Consider the following 17,812-nt stretch of genomic DNA (forward strand, 5'->3'; position numbering starts at 1 on the left):
CGAATTTCGAGCCGCAAATTCTGTTCTGGGTAGTTTAGCTCTCATATGTCGCGTACAACTAAAAACCTCGGCGGGCATAAATACCCTGTCAGTGTCCTTTTAACCGCTTATGGTTGAAGAATTACAATCCAGTCGCTGGTGGTGGTGTAGTGCTTGGAATCCAACCCCTCAGTTTTTTCGCAAGCTTCCGACTCGGGATACACTGGGAGAATAAGCAGAACAAAGAATTGCAATGCCGACCAAGCTAAACGCGCTCATTGTTGCCAATTGAGTCAATAAAAACCAAAACCAAGCAAAAAAAAATTTTTTTGGCACACGTTTTGCAATTTGGTTCATAATGGCGCAAGGTATTGGCTGTGGTGCAGTTTCCGCAACATGGCATAGGATGGTGCAGACAATGCGTCTGGTGCAAAATGGCGCAGACAAATGTGTCTGGGGCAAAATGCGCCAATGGCGCAGCCATTCCACCCCTACGTTGTGCACAATCCTGAGCACTAGCAAGCTCAGTTTTCTACCGAGTCATTCTTTTCACATTCTTTGCCATTGAACTGGATGTTCACCTGTTTCCACTTGTTTCCCTGCTCGAGCAGCCGGAGTGCTCGAGTAGGGGCGGCGTTTTTTTTTGCGGCCGCAGTAGGACCATCGCGTGAATGCAGTGGGTTCACGTCTTCGCGAAACGAAGAAGCTGACAAGGCGATTCTAAAGCGATAATACCAGTGATGTGATTGCTGCGCCCTTTGCCCCAAACTGCACCAAAGGACTTGCCCTGCTACATCCTGCTACATTTAGCCAAGATGTGAAGAATCTGCACCAACATTGCGGCAAAACCTGATTTCACTTTATGAATACTGAAAATATAGCTGATGCCCTGCTATACGTCTGGGTCATTATGGTAGGCTTGTGCAAATTTTCACAACTTTCTGTTATCGCCGCTAAGAACGTACTGTGAGATTTGATCTCTCTGTCAAACGCTGACAGTACTCGGAATTTTCGCTATATAAAGTTGTGCTTGCAGTTTGCTTTGGCGGGGAAGTTAGCTTACTTGAGTGCGCTTCTCACGGCACATTTCTGTACTGCAATGAAAGAACCGCAAAGTAAGCATCATCACCACAGTGCGCCCATGTGCGATGAGGAAAGCACTGCCCCAAAGCAGGATAGGTTAAGGCTGCGGTACCACGGCGGCCATCTTGAACAAGACATTAGTTGAACCTCCAGGGTGGCACTGGTTGTCTGTGTGAGCAAATGCTGCAAAACCTGCGCGCCAATTTCGAAACCCTTTTTCCCGTCTCCACTCTTATGCCCCTCCTTTCACGTGTTCACCCTCTGGCGCGTCGCGCTCACGTTCATTGTTGGGAGGACAATGTACCGGATAATCCCCAACTGGAGGCCCCCTGCCCCAAATTGTCCGGCTGCCAAATGATTTGAGCGAGATGGGGTTTTGAAGCGGTATGGAAAAGTGGGAGCGTCAATTTTGAACTATGCTTTTTTGATACTGCATAAGTTGTGTACGGGGCTGGCAAAGGCACGGGCACGAGGACGTAACTGTATACAATGCTTGGGTTGCGGGAGCACTCGCGCGTAGGAATGGTAGGAAGCACTTTGTGAAATCACACGCCTACATTCCCCAGCGTTACAATCCTACGAGTAAAAAAGAGTACACGTTCGACAGTGTGTGAACGTCTCATGAGTTTGTGAGCGCAACAGTAAACATCTGAGCGCGCCTTGGATGCCGACCGTACGAAAGACACACCTGGCGCTTCCTGTCACCACTGCCTCTGCTTGCACGCGCTGCCGATTGGCGGTTCTTTCTTTTGTTATTTTGTTTTGTTGGTCTTTTGAAGATACTGAAACTAATATTTTCTCAGACCCTTCTCATCGTACCTCCACACTACAGTTGTGTAAACACATTGTGATGTAATTTGAGATATGGGACAGAGTGTCTACATTCTTATTTCGTGTGTAATGCCGGCATAATATTCCTTTGCTGCGAGAGGGTCAAAAGAATGGCAGTGTCGGCAGCAAAAACTATTTCAATGACCGAATTATGATCAAACACCAGTAAGACCATAAAAAATAAATCACATGGGGACAATAAAAAGATTGCTACAACAGGATGGTGCACGGGGCACAAACAATATTCGGAGTGACATTGAGGGAACGCGACAAGCCAGATCTTTCCTGATGGCAGCTGTAAAAGGAAGCGAGGTAAACGTTGATCTGGTGCCTCGTTTTGATCGGCTTTGCACGGAAACTCGTCGACTACCGACTATCTTGCCTGTTGTGAACATAGTGAACATGGACTGGATGATTTTTTTTTTCTGTAGTTAAATGAGAGTATGGAAATATGAGACGTCCGCTGACGCTTGCGTCTGCTGACAGAACCTCAATCGCCGATCGCGGCTGATGTCATGGGTGTATACAAAAATAACAAGTCGTCTGGGCGGGAGCAGTTGAAGCGCCACACTTTTTTGGCCGGTCAGTAGAGACTCCGTGAATTCTGACTCGAGGCTACTCTGTGCGGAGGGAGCCGCTACTGAACGGCGACTAGAGTTCCTGTATAGCTCCCCCGAAGGGGGAGCAGAGTTGCGCATTTGTTTTCCCCGCGCCGCCACGCCGCTATTCGCCGAGACCCAACACGTGAGGAGCAAAGCATCCGGTGGCGTGCAAGAAAGCCACCTTTACGGTCGCTCCGCCGACGTTTTTCGCGCCCCTGCATATGTTCCCCTGCTTTCGCCCTCCTTCTCCTCCTCTCCTGTTTTCCATGTGCGACGCCGCTATTCGTCAAATTTAGTCACGTGAGGAGCAAAGCATCCAGGGCGTGCGGGAAAGCCGGTGCTACGGCCACTTGCCGAGGCTGAATGCGCAACTCTGCTACCGTAGGTAGCATATACAGAAACTCTAACGGCGACCAATCGGAAACCAAGAATTGCTGAAATTTCCTAATTGCCATGAGATTTGCAAATTCGTTCTTCCCGTCGTAGTAAATTCGTCCGAATCGGCATTCGATTTACTAATCAATTATTTGGATGAAAAAATATATTTCAAAATTCGTACGTGGCCCACCAAATGGCAATAAAATTGGCATAGGATTTCAAACCTATATAGTGTCACCCTAATTTACAAACTTGTTTCACTTGAAATTAGAGTTGACACGCAAGCGAGCTGGTGGAAGCCTATACTAAAAAGGCCAGAAACGGGAGAAACAAAAAATAAATAAATAAGAGCGGGATAAACACAACACAGCTCAAATCACAGCTGAAAATGGTTACTTGGTGAGTGTAAATGTCCAGACATTGTGTTAGTAAAATGTGTATACATATATATATATATATATATATATATATATATATAAACAAATATGTGCAGATGAATGAACCATACTTAATCTAGTGAATCAAAGAATTAAAGTTTTCAGAAACCCGCCGAAAGCCAAAAATTGGCGGAGCCAGGACAGACAGCCAGCGCCGCCCTGGTGGTTCAACTAATGCCTTGTTCAAGATGGCCGCCGTGATACCGCAGCCTTAACCTATCCTGCTTTGGGGGAGTGCTTTCCTCATCGCACATGGGCGCACTGTGGTGATGATGCTTACTTTGCGGTTCTTTCATTGCAGTACAGAAATGTGCCGTGAGAAGCGCACTCAAGTAAGCTAACTTCCCTGCCAAAGCAAACTGCAAACACAACTTTATATAGCGAAAATTCCGAGTACTGTCAGCGTTTGACAGAGAGATCAAATCTCACAGTACGTTCTTAGCGGCGATAACAGAAAGTTGTGAAAATTTGCACAAGCCTACCATAATGACCCAGACGTATAGCAGGGCATCAGCTATAATATTTTCAGTATTCATAAAGTGAAATTTTTGGCTTTTGGCAGGTTCCTGAAAACTTTGATTCTTTGATTCATTGGATTAAGTATGGTTCATTCATCTGCACATATTTGTTTATATCCTCCTCGGAGACCACGTACGATGGTGTGAAGTGCCCGTGTTGTATGTATAAAGTCAAAAATGCGTACTGTCTGAGTTACTAATTCAAAGTTTATTACAACGTTTCGAGCGGGGACCGTTCTTCATTAGGTGATGAAAAGCGGTCCCCGCTCGAAACGTCATAGTAAACTTCGAATTAGTAACTCCGGCAGTACGCATTTTTACTTTATATATATAGAGATATAGATAGGTAGATAGATATTTTTCACTTTTTGCTGACGGCCGAAACTCACTATACAACATAATTTTCGCTAAAGGCTACCGTTATTTACAAAATATGACGAGCGTAGTTATATCTGCAATAATTTGATAGCAGAAACGTAATTCGATCAAGCATTGTCAAGCTACTTGAGTTGGCGTTCAATAAAGCGGTGTTCGATGAAATGTCCACTATTCAATGAAACGCCAATCAATAAAACATAGCTTCATCGGACGACGATGCCTAGCTGTTGTGAGCCGCAATATTTCGCGCAAAAAAGAAAGAAAATAGAATAAACAACAAGTAAAACCACAGAGCTGCCCTGCCTCATATCACCCTCAGTTGGAGCTCGGCCGGCACATTGCGCCGATCAAGCATCACCAACAGCTCAACACCTAGACGCCACGGCGTCCACTATCTTTGTTTGGGTGATTCAACCCACTAATATAACAACGCATACAATGCGCCGTGATAAAGCGCTTTTTTGGTTTTGTGTATGTGTTTTCATAACATCTAACCGGTGTTTGCGCTCTAAGAACGAAACCATGTATACTAAAACATCGATAGTGGTCTCTATTTTTAGCAACGCTCGCACACGTAAACGATGTGCTTGTCTTTGACGCAGTGGCATTCTATCTCCCACACTCGGACAATTGGACAAAATAGGTTGATCGGCCTTCACTCATTAGCGGCGGAACGTTTTGACCGTGACGTATGTATAATTCAAAGAAGCACCGACAGGCGGGCGCCCCTTTGAAAACAAATCATGCTCGCGTAGAGAGATTTAGCGGCTATAGAATTGTCCGTGGATATTTATTTCTAGGCCAACTTGTCGGCGTTAGTCGGTACATGCGCTGGAGGCTTGATGAAAATGCTGGCAGATGGCAAATGAACCAAGAACAATATTTGTCGATGGGCAATTGATTGAATAGGCCAATCGGTAGTAGGATGTCTCGACAAAGGGTAATTTATAAAAAATTCCAACTCGTTGACAATTGTCTGTGAGGCCATTCAGTTGCCACATTGCTCTCATCTTCTGTGTTAGAACACATACACATGTTAGACATTTTCATATAAGCAAGTTTCGGGCACCGGATATTTTTTTTAATTGCTGTTTCACCTAATTTCGCATCTCCCGGTTCGTCGAATTTTGATATGAAATCATAATATAATTTTTATACTTGTCACTTCTTCAATCAGAATTTGTTACAGATAATTATAAAATAAAAGTAGGCTTCCGCAAAAATTATGTCGATTACGGGCTATGCCAACGTAGCCGAAAAGTAAAAAAAAATGTCATGAGGGTGTTTTGGTTAGGGTTCAGGAAAGACAAAAAGCGATTCTTGAAATGAGCACTGGTCACACAGGCCGACTGGTAACAGAATTAAAATAAAAGCACCGAGTTCACACAACAGGAAAAAACAATTTCATTAGACGTTTCGACTCCCATGCGGGAGGCATCTTCAGTAGTTACACAAGAATGCCCGTTTAAGCTTCGTGGAGAGGGCCGCGGTTTTGTTACACACGGATGTGTCCCTGCGAACAAACCACGATTCTAGGAGTTTTCGGGACCCCCATCTGTCTTCCTCCCGCCAAGGTCGTCGCGGCCGGGAAGTCAAAAGAATGCCCCATTGTCCACGCATAGTACACCAGTTCAGACTTCAGTCGGGTCGCATGGGATGCGTACGTGACGTCACGCTTGTGTTTACAAAGCAAATGCAAAGTTCAACCTCAAGTCAACGCTATTTATCAAGATTGTCCATATAAGCTTCGTGGAGATGAACGCGGTTTTTGTTACACACGGATGGGTCTCTGAGAACAAACCACGATTTTAGGAGATTTTCGGGACCCCCATCTTCGTTATAGGGTGACTCGTTTATCAGACTGTTCGTCACAGCAAGAGTGCAGGGAAGGATAATAATTCATACCCAATATCGTAAAAAAAAAAGAATATTAAAAAAAAAAAGTAGCGGAAATTCTGACTTCCCTTCTTGTGGACAAGACATTGTAGGTGAACGTGGCTTCCTTGTTTGATTCGCCAAAGTAGCAACAAAGCAGCATTTTACGATCGAGCGAGCACCGTCGGAAACACTGCTCAAAATAATTTTATGGGGAGTTTCACGGCTTTCCACTGCGACATAAGCACGTGGATAGGAAAACAAATATTGACAACAATAAATGTCGAATATTTTTGGCACACTCACACCTGCTTTTTCTTCATAATTTGATGACTCGTATGCTGAGTTTGGTTGCGCAACCATACTTCTGACTGGCAATTTTATTGCGTACGTGAAGCATGCGATCCACTAAAGTTAATTATTTTTGGGTGTCCAAGTTGAAGCGGTGAGTGTTATTTTTCGATCTCTGTCCAAATGATACGAAGTTTCATGTTTTCACCCTGTGAGTGAAGTGAGTTGGTCAGTGCTAGCATCGAAGGCTTACTTCGAACTTTATTTTGGAAATGATGTCTCTGTTGCTGCATCGCGGACAATAATATATATGCTCTTATCACTGTAGCAAAAGAATGTGGCAGGATTTGTGCTTTTGTTATGATTGTGTACCATTCTAGTCGACGTCATCCCAGCACGGCGTATCGTTTTTGTATTCTGTTCAGCCCTGCGAACCACACTTAGGAAAAAAATAAAAGTTTGCACCTTTTTTGTTAAATTTTTTGTTATACTGCAAAAACACATTGCGCCCCGTGTTTTTGAAGGCACGGTAGACAGTGGTGACGGTGAGGTGGCCGACCCCCATGTTCGCCGGCGTCTCGCTCGACCTCCTCAGAGGACAGGTCGTTTTTACTGGTGACTGGTGCATTCGTGGAGCAACTCCGCTCGCATTGCGTTCTCCATCTCAGAAAACGCAATACATGACTCAGCTCTATCTCGTCATTGCTCCAAAATGACGAGTGGAATTCGCAACTGTAGTCGGTGACAGGTCAAGAACGAAGTGGAAGCTCCTCCCACCCTGTTCCACTTCAGCGGAGCGAACGGTGGAGAGGAGGTCGCCCCCTGTCCAGCGTTTGCAAATGGCAAATTTTAGTTTATTAGGCCACTAACTGTCAATTTACGTTCGTTCCTTTACGTCCGTCGCAGCCGATAACGTTATCCCGTAGGAATACCAAAAGTATCATTTCTTTCAGAAAGAAAAAAACAAAAAAACATAATAATAAAACGCCCGGTATATCACAGCTTTGACAACGCTTCACGTGTGTGAGGTTCGATGACCGACAGAGAACCACCGCTGGCCATGCTCCCGAAGCGGGAAGTGCAATTTATGGAGACCAATCATATTATCAGAAAGGTGCAGACAATCCAGGAAAAGTATTCTCGCAACTATGAGGTTCCAGTTGTACTTACACATGCATTATCATCAAATTTGACGGAGTTCCTTCGAACACTAAAGAGTTGTCAAGAGTGAAGATTATAAAGGAGAATATCAGCAGGAATCTATTGTTTATTCAAAACAAAACAAGCATCAGAAAAACGCATTTGGGCGGCCGGGGCGGCCAGAAGCACGGACTGCGCGCACCCAGCGTGGAACCAGCGAATGAGAGGGCACTCCTAGCAATCTGTTTTCAGAGCAACGGTATGCTGGCTGCCGGCCAAATGTCCACTTTAATTCTATTATGGCTTTCGACACGTAAGTACACGCTCGAGAATTTTCAACAATATCACGCGAGCGCCGACCGGCCTGTAGATCAGCGCATCGTCACGGCGCAAAGTAGCGATATCAACAAGAGTATGTGGGTGCGCAGAAGAAACGCGCCGAAGTCGGCGTCGGCTGCTAAGCTGTTTCCCCAATCACGACCCACCCCTGGCGCGACGCCCACCGCTTGCTCCGCCCCATAAACAGGGGACCTATACTTTGTCTCATCCTACGATGGACCTGGCGGCCCTGGCCAAAGCCAGGGCCGCCAGGTCCAATCACGTTCCATGCTAAACTAGGAGATGCTTAACATTGATTAGGTGTGGACGAATCATGCTTTGAATACAAAAGTGCTGCGCCATTTCTATAGTGTCGACACTGCAAACAGCCTGTGTGTCGTGGCTTTCTTTGCAATGGAAAATTGTCGAGTCACTCAGTGCTAGTCGATTCGAACAACTGTCCACACACCCCCATCAGTGAGACGAGACGGGACCATCGACACGTGAATCGAAGCGATATAACACATAATTTTTAAGTCGCTCGTGATTGGATCCGGCAGACTGTAGCTTTTGCCTTTAGTCCATCATAGGGAGAGACGAAGTATAGTAATCGAAGCGACACACACGATAAGCAAACAGGAACAGCAGCCAGTAGGAAGGACACCGACACGAGCTTAGTCAGCGAACGAAAAGACAGACACAAACTTCACGCTAGGCACACAGAGCAGGGGTAGTTACAAGGATGAGAGGCATCCGCAGATGGAGGTAAGCAGTGCACAATAAATACGCGAAAACTCGCAGCAACCGAAGAACCACGCAGCAAACACGTACGTGCACACGCACCAGAAGCATGTGCGTCACGCTGCGTATCAACGCGGAACTGGCGATTTTGGCATTTCGGTAATTTAAAACTTCGATATCGATTGCGTGAGCGATTTATTCAGCAGACAGAACCGGTGGAGCCTCGCATAAAAAAAAAATTGTTTGACAATATGAAAGCGATTGAAACTCTTCCTAAAAGCTATATTAGCAGAAAGTACCGTGTTATAAAGGACCTTACGAGTTTCGACCAAGTTTTCCAGCACGTTATTTTGCAAGAAACACAAGAAGCCAAGTGGACGACCAGTTTCCGAAGCTGGCAACCACAGGTGGAATCAGCGCCATCCCCGGCAGTCTCCTGAACCTCGCGTAGTCACATTTCAGCCACCACCACATAGAGGACGCAACCGGACATCCAATTTATGTTTTCTGTATTTTTATGATTTTTTTTTTTTTTAATAATTAGGCACGATTAGCGAAAATGTGGGCTAATAATCAGGACCTGGGACAGGAATCTCCATTTCATACTAAAAGTATTGGCCTAAATGTCTGCCAAAAGGGGTCAAAATACTCGGTTTTGACTATCAACAAATTCGTGATTTCGCCTATATTCAAACTTTTTTTTATGGAAAATCAAAGGTGAAATTTAGAAAAAGGGCCTCTGTTGACAAAGCAGGATATGTTTTTCTTTGCGGGTCTACAATTTTATTCAAATGTGCCAATCCCTAAGCGCTGTACCACTGTACTACTAAATGAAGTTTGCCAAAAAATACTGTTTTTGTCACTTTTCACGTGAGCATTCCGAAAAAGGCTTAGACCATATTACAATGAAATTTAGCATAGCTCTTTCGACCATAGTTGCAAACACATGTAAAAAGTTTCAAATAAAATGACAGAGGAGGCGGCTAAAAATTCGCGACTGAATGTGCTTCCGCGAGGTAAACTTTTTAAAGTAAATATCTGTCAAAATAAAATAAAAAACGAAAAAAGGGCCTCCGTTGACAATTAACGTACTCTTCTTCTATAACATTCTAAAATATGAAAGAAATTGCTCCAATGGTGCACACTGTACTACGAAACCATGTTTTGCCGAAAAGGCCAATGTTCGCGGGTGCCCACTGAATTAGCGTTTTACACTAGGAAAACAAATCCTACATCGGAGGAAAGATAATGTTGTACAGTACAATATGATATATAACACATAATTTTAACAAGCTTGAACACGCCACAATCGCATTTCGAAAACATGCGGAAAGCGTCATATGTCATGGCCGCCGTGGGACCGCAGCCTTAAACATGCAGGCATCGGGTCTATTAAAACAGAAAAAGGGAGAAAACTTGGTGTGTGCTAATGTAACAAGTCTAGCAGGGTTGAAAGCTGGTCTAGTGGGTAGCAGTTCATGATAAAATAGAAAGTGTGCAAAAAAAAAACAAGGACGAAAAAGAGAGGACACATAAGACAGACAAGGGCTTACTCGCAACTGTTATTGAAACTTGGGAAAACACGAAGATAGTTCCTTTCGCCAGCTCCTCATGCGCCAATCAATGATCCCCCCACTGATTCTAATGTACAAAACAAAGGAACCCTTTTGTTACCACTCCCTTAACGTGCGCGTGGCACTGTCGCACATAGGAATGCTTCCTCAGCATCTGTCAAAGTAAGTGACGGGTGACTTAAACAGCCTTCACCCAAAGTTTTGATAACAAAAGCCTCTAAACCCTCCCTCACTCTCTGCTCCTTAAATCGTCCTAAAATATTAGTGTTTTTAAAAATAGGAGCACATTCACGCCTGCTGCAGTGAACTGCTAAGTGGCCAGACAGAGTGTTACGGAGAAAGTTGCAATGCAGTCATTCATTATTACAACGTCCAGTCTGGCCCACAGAGGCCTTACCACAAGACAGTGGAATGCAGTACACGACGCCGACTCGGCAGTTGACAAACTAATTTGTATGTTTCTTTCCACATGAAAAAACACCCTTTTTCTTCTCTGACATGCAAAACTTTCTGCACAACTGCATCAATTTTTCTTGTGTGCTGAAAACAACTGGCACGTCCTACTGCAGAGCGACGTGCCAGTGGAATATTCCGTGGAGGTACGGAAGCGCCACTGGCCTGACACTTTTCTAGAGCCCTGAATATCCGCGGATATTCGCAGTAAACGGGCGGATGCGGATAAAAATTAGACAGATTCTGGCGGATTGCGGATCGGATGCGGATGTCAGAAGCTGCGGATATGCGGATATCCGCAGATCCTGATCTAAATGTTTGCCCGGTGGCATTCAGTTCGCCGACTGACGTTTCATCTACAGATTGTTTCGACGAAATGCATTGTTTGATCGAAAGGCGTCTCGCGTTCATCTCGTAGAAAAACCTGAGACGTTTCGTTGCACACAACCCTGCTATTTTCGTAACAAACTTTTTGCGTCTCGCCTGGATTACAGGGGGGAGGGGGGTATGATTTGGTTTAGCTCGCCTTAGTGAATCATGCGCTAGCTTTTAGCGGCTTAGTGAAGAAATGCGTTGTCAACAAAACGTACAGCGTCAACGAACCGTGTGTCCATGAAATGTATGCCAATGAAAAGTTGTCCACGAAACTTATTTCCACAAAACACGTTTCAAAGAAACAATAGGGATCCTAAGAAAGATCTGATTCTCACTGAAGATCGCTTCAGTTAGTGCGTTGCCTCTCGTCAGAAATGCTATCTGTAGAAAAAGTAAAGATTGCAGGGCAACAATCGTCCCGACAAAGCTAGTACATTGGCAGGAAAAGAGCAGAAACTTTCTCCGGGCAAAGAAAACCTTAAACGTACAAGTCACAAGAAAGTAGAAGAAACGTCCCCCTCTCCGCAAAGAGTGGTGTGGTCATGATTCCAAAAACAAAAGAAGTGCCTAGACATCCTTTTTGTGCACTTCTGGGCAAAGTGTCGCGGACTCCTGGGACGATCACATAACTGAGATCATTTTTCCTTCAACGCGCAGTGTCTCGGGAAGGCTGATTGCTTTTAATTTAAATACAATGAAAGTGATAATGATAAAGTGACCTGTTAATACTGCAGATTGGGAGAGTTGGTAAGGCATCATTACAGACCAGCACACAAGTAGACAGTTATTCCAAATCCAAACACAAAAAATACACTCGCACAGCGCTGAACTATCAACTGATTTGTATTTCAAACTTCCTCTTCTTCGACCCCAAGGAATAGGTTGCCAAGGAAGAAAAGGTGAAAAACGAGGCAAGGGGGGAAGGCGAAAGAAAAAGAAAAGGAAATCAGATGAATAGAAAAGAAAAAATATAAGACAAAGAAAAGGAGAATAATACTAATACAACAGAGTCCAGGAGTTACAAAAATTACAAAAATAATTACAAATGTAATTACGAACAGATCTTTTTGCATCACTCAAACTATTTACGACAAGAGTGTAGTCGACAGCAGGCCAGCATATCACCTGGTTTATACCTGTTCGTAATTACTTTTGTAATTATTTTTGTAATTTTTGATGCGAAACGCTTCATTTTCTTGGTGCAGATGACAAGGTTTGACGTAAATCTCATGAATAAATGTGACGTAGGTTTTGCGCATCAAACTTTACATGTGAACAGGCCGATTTCATGAAATCTCAGTTTCGCTAAACTGTTGCGTGTTGAAAAGATGCATGTATGAATAAACCTTAAAGGGTAACTGCAAAGAAAAAAAAGTATTTTTTTAAACAGCCTAATTGGGACAAGCATGTCACAAAACAAATCTTCCGCGAAAAAACAAATTTTTTTTAACAATATTTACGCCGCAGGGCGCAATTTAGTCGGAGTCACAACCTCTCCACATTCGAAACTCCCGCTGTTTCGACGCGCGCGGAGTGGCTGGAATACGTCACTCCGTGACGTATAGCAGCCACTCCGTGACATATAATACCAACTTTGTGGCGCGCGATTTAAAACAGACGAAATAGCCGCAAACTAAAATCAGTCCCTCGCAATAAATATTGCTCTAAAAATTTTTGTTTTTGTTGGAAAAATTGTTTTGTGACATGCTTGTCCCAATTAAGCTGTTTAAAAATACTTTTTTTTCTTTGCAGTTACCCTTTAAAACAAACAAAAAAAACAACTTGATTTTTTTTTTTTTGCTTGATTTGAAGAAAGGCATTTAAAAACTTTTGTTTTGCCTTAGTGGCTCTTGGGCAAAGTTCTGGACTACAGGTCTCTAGTGGGCAGGTTGTAATGCCAGCCAAGATGTCCATAATGTGGTGGAGGCTTATTACATAGTCTAGTTGCAATGCAACTGAGTTTTTGGTCACATGTTAAAATGTTGCTGTGGGGATGCTCTAAATGTCGTTATGAGAAGGGATTTGGTGCACCATACCAGTTTGGAAAGTGGATTGTAACACATTTTGTTCCTTTTCAGTGGACGGTGGTCACCGCGCTGTGATCTTTGACCGCTTCACGGGGGTGAAGAACTATGTGGTTGGCGAAGGCACCCACTTCCTTATTCCATGGGTTCAGCGGCCCATCATCTATGATGTACGTTCACGACCCCGCAATGTTCCAGTCGTTACCGGAAGCAAAGGTAATCCTTTTTTCTTTCTTTTTTAAGATTGTGTTTGTAGAGTGGTTAGAAAAGCCAGTTTGTTACGATCCAGCTTCATCTGATTTACTTAGTAAAGTGTTCATACAAGTCACACATCTGAAGCAAAATTCAGTTACATTCAGTATTGAGTAATTGAGTATCATCATTATACCGTAAAATACTGAGCATGTGACAGTAAGTGCCCACCCTTTACTTTTGAGACATTTAAAGTCATTGAAAGACATATCAAGTGCCCACCCCCTATTTTTAAGGGGCAGTGCAACTATTTTAATGATGAAGGAAAGAACTGCTATTCTGCTGCGTAATCGTAAAGGATACAATGATTTATTTGCCCATCTGCAGCTGTTTGTGGCAGTTACGGGAACTACTGTGTCCCGTAACTGAAGTGCGTGCGGAAGTCAACAAAACCTGTCCCCTTCCACTGCTACACTCGCCGTGAGCAATGTGGCAAACTGTCTTTTGTCTCGATGACTGGCCGCAACCTTCGGTTGTGCAAATCCCTGAGAAGTTCGTGGAGGAACAGTTGGGGGCTGTGAAAACAGAGCCCTACAGGAAACCAGGTGGTCCCCCTGCGACGTCACTCGAAAGACAGCATGAGAGTTGATGGGCACCTTAACCGTGCTCGTCAACCGTGCGCAAGTAAAAATAGTGTTGTGTTCTTCGTTGTATAGACCGACACGCGGGCTTGACGTCACAGAGCTGCGGCAGCGCTGCGATAGCGCCGGAGCCGGGTGGTGTAGGCAGAAGGGCACACATTTTGCATAGGAGTCGTTGCATTTCAGCATGCCGCGAAGCTGTGTTACCCATAATCACACCGAAAGGTTTGAAAAAAATTTGCGGAGTGAGCTTCCACAAGTTCCCGGCAGACTCTGAAAGGCACAGAAGGTGGATAATATTCGTGAATTGAAAAAAAATGGTCGCCTCGCGCGAACGATTGTTCGTGCGGCAAGCACTGTCTTGAAGGCAAGTGCGGCTTCAATTTCAATCTTTGTCCCGAGGCTTGCTTATGTGCAGGGAAACCGTCGTCTGATTGAGACCACCCGGATTTTGTTCTCACGGTGTTCACGCACAAAGCTTCGGCCAAGCGCTCGGCGGCGGCTCGCTACCAAGCAAAAGGGGATCGGCGACAGAACGGCAGTGTTGTAGGCGTTACCGAAAAAAAGTAACGAAATACATTACTCGTTACTTGCAAATAAAAAGAATGCGTTATCAAGCTATGTTACTTAAAATTAAAAGGAATGTGTTACCGCTGCCGATAAAAAGTAACGCACATTACTTCTGTGCTACTTTTTAAATTATGATCTAACACATTTTACTGTTTTGACAATACAGGTTGGCATAAGCTCATATATTAAGAAATATTATGTTCATGCAGAAACTGAACATAATTACTTTATCTCTTTTTACGGTTTCACCTAAATACTCACAAGAAAAAACGCGAAGAAAAACGCAGAAAACTATAATTCACATGCTTGACGCCTAAAAACTCGGAAAAAATTGAATTGTAATTTATTAAAGACTTGGGAAGTAGTAACGAGTAACATAACTACGTTACTTGAAATAGTAATGTAAGTATGTTACCCGTTACTGTGTTGAAAAAGTATTGAGTAGGTTACTACATTACTGGAAAAAGTAACTCGTTCCTGGCAACTTGTAACGTGTTACCGCCAACACTGCAGAACGGACAAAGCGTTTCCGCTTGTCATGCCTTGTGGTCATGAGGGTAGAAAATATATCATACCTTGCCTTGAAGATGCTGTGTGTATTTAATCAAATAATAAATATACTTCTGCAGACCCACAGTCTGCTGATTCCGCCGGCAGTGCGAAAACAGACTCAAAGTAATTGTAGGCCTCGAGAGACTTGTACGCCTGCATCATGTCGGCCGTGAACTGGCTTGGCGAAAAAACTAAATAAACGACGACGTGAGCCGTCGACTTCCGTGGCAGCAACTTCACGTCGCAAGTCCAGCAGGCCTTGTTTGCGGCATACGGATCCTCGAAGGCAACGCCGTCCACGCACAGTTTGTTTCAATACCGCTGCCATTCATGCTCGTGTAGGGAGCTCAAATAGTTGGGCATAGCATACGATATACGTTGTAAGGAAATACGACGCACAAATAAAGCTAGAAGCGTCCCTACAATGTCAACAACGAGCGCACGCCACGCAACGCAATGGCAAAAACATGAAGAGGCGGGCCACTTTTGACCACATAGCTTTTGCGCATGCGCGGCCTTTTGGCTGTGTTGGTAAACAGAGCCGCTCCGCGTGTCGGTCTATACACTCCGTGCGGGAACTATAGGGGGCACTTTGAAAAACGCGCTTAGCGCCGCTAGCGGAGGAGCTGGTGTTCGACAGTGAGGCGCGCTCAGCAGCCTGCGGCGCCTTTTCGCGTGCGAAGCTGTGGCGGCGGAAGCGCACACGGACGAAACTTTTGCTTTTTTAGCCGATAAGTTGAGGGTGACGTTGCATGAGTGCTGAGAGAGATTTAAGAAGGGCATTTAGCTGTTCTCCGCTTCTTATATATTGAGTTTGAGTCGTTATTAGGGGTAATCTCTTTAGTTGTGGTCGAAAAAGGGGTTTGAGCAATTTTCCAAAAAGCAAGACGGCCGCCACCATAATTGCTCTCAGTGGGAAATTTGTTTCGCTCGTCGCTGGAAACGTAGGACAGCTGGAAGGATGATATTTGGAGGCGAGTGAGATGTTCACTAAGTTTGTGCACTAAGTGGGCCAAGTTTTATTAAGACAGTAGGTTTGAAAGTTATGGTTCTAATGAATAAAGGAATAAAGCTGTCAGGAATATCCAATATTGCATCCAAAATGTTGTGTGACAACCGGGCTGTGCGAAGTGCAGATTTGGACACACAGGTTCTTGGACATAACTGTAACTTCACACAACTGTTATAATACCAAAAAATAGGTGGCATAGGGAAACCAGGTGGAAATTTGGTTTGGGCGGCATAACTGAATGGGAAACTGTTTTGACCGTGAAAGGGCTGTGAAGAGAATACCACTCGTCGTGGGAGATGGAGACTTTACAGGTAGGAAGGGGCTAGTTCACTGTACTTCCAATTGAAACAACCTTACGAAAGGTGGCTTCAAAGCCGAGAAAACCAAGTTGCCGGCCGACACACGGTTTGGCCATCAAAGGCTTTTGCGGTCAGCTGTTGTGTGGTAATCTTGTTGTGCGAGGTGCTGATTTTCGGCTCACAGGTGGCATAAGTGGCAAAGAGGTGGCATAGTTTAACCAGGTGGAAATATTTTTGGGCGGCGTAACTAAATGGGAGCCGGTTTTGGCGGTCAAAGGCTGTCAAGAGAATACCACTCATCAAGGCCGGGAGGTGCACACTATACAGGCAGGAAGGGACCAGTGGACGGTACTTACAGTTCAAACAACTTTGTGACAGGTAGCTCTAAAGCCGAGAAAAAAAAATTGTTGTCTACAAAACTCGGGGTGTCAGCGTTTCCACATACAAAAGGAGGCTGATCAAAAAAGAAAGCACACCACATAAACTTCCATACTCAAACATCGATTGCCTATTGATTCCAAGTTTCATTGTAGTTTTCCTTAGATTCATATTTGTCACTTTTTGTACCGTCCGAATCTTTCTTCATGAAGTACAGACTGCGTGCCATACTGGTCTGGAAATATCATTGACACATACGATGGGGACGAAACTTCCTTGGAGGGCATTCCTTCAACGAAATTCGGACTGCATACCCGCGAGTGTGGGATGGCATTTCAGTTCGAGCTGAGATATGTAGGCGTTACTGGTACGCAAACAAACGCAGAGCGCAAAGCGGCAGTGTAAAATATGTCGGCTGTGCCGACACAGTGGCAGACATGATCGGGAGACCAAATTTCTCGCGTCATATGGCACGGGTCTATCATTGTCGCTGTCCCACAAAACATTGGCAAGGTGAAAAACTGTGAAACTTCGTCCCCACGAGATACGACGCATAAATATTGGAGCACTTAACGACGCAGCAGTTCATGCTGTCAACCCAGCGCAACCGCACCGCTCCGACTTCAATGCGTACCAGTGTACGCGGCGTGGTTTCGTTTCGCTGGGGCTCTCACTGCCTACCTTTGGTAACGGCCGCGCGGCGGCACGCCGGTCGCGTCGCACGGAGTGTATAGGCGATGCAGATTGATTCCCGCAGTTAATTGGCCTAAGTCCTAGGGATATTAAACCGAAATTTGGATTTCGCAAAATGAGACTGCAGAAGCATTGAAGAGGATGCTACAAACTCCAAAACATCACTCGTACATCGATATCTTAAAGGGATGGCTGTACTTTTGGAAAAGAAGGGTGCAATCAAGCGAGGTCTTCGACGTCATTGACCTCCGGCAGAATTTTGGTTCAGCAGCTCGACGTGACGTAGCAAGGAGGAGCGCGAATGGGAATTGTGACGTGACTTGTCTCATGGGCCTTGTCGGCCGTGTTCAATCGCATACTTCTTTTCCAAAAATATGGCGATCCGTTAAAGATATCGCTGTACGAGTGATGTTGTTGGGTTTTCCAACGTCCCGCCTATCGCTCCAGGCTTGTTCTGGGAGCTCGAAATTTTGGTTCA

General features: G+C 44.6%; 1 protein-coding gene across 2 annotated transcripts in view; it reads left to right on the forward strand.

The window, feature by feature from the left end:
- Positions 1-17,812, forward strand: part of LOC8025164 (protein l(2)37Cc) — a 92,142-nt gene that overhangs the window by 44,675 nt on the left and 29,655 nt on the right. For both annotated transcript variants that reach the window (XM_042287544.1, XM_040501828.2), the window contains one exon: positions 13,052-13,213. In XM_042287544.1, the coding sequence (XP_042143478.1) occupies positions 13,052-13,213 (162 nt within the window). The remainder of the gene's footprint in view (positions 1-13,051; positions 13,214-17,812) is intronic.

This window comes from Ixodes scapularis, unplaced genomic scaffold (assembly GCF_016920785.2).
Source record: "Ixodes scapularis isolate PalLabHiFi unplaced genomic scaffold, ASM1692078v2 PGA_scaffold9__187_contigs__length_104089568, whole genome shotgun sequence".
Lineage (NCBI taxonomy): Eukaryota > Metazoa > Arthropoda > Arachnida > Ixodida > Ixodidae > Ixodes > Ixodes scapularis.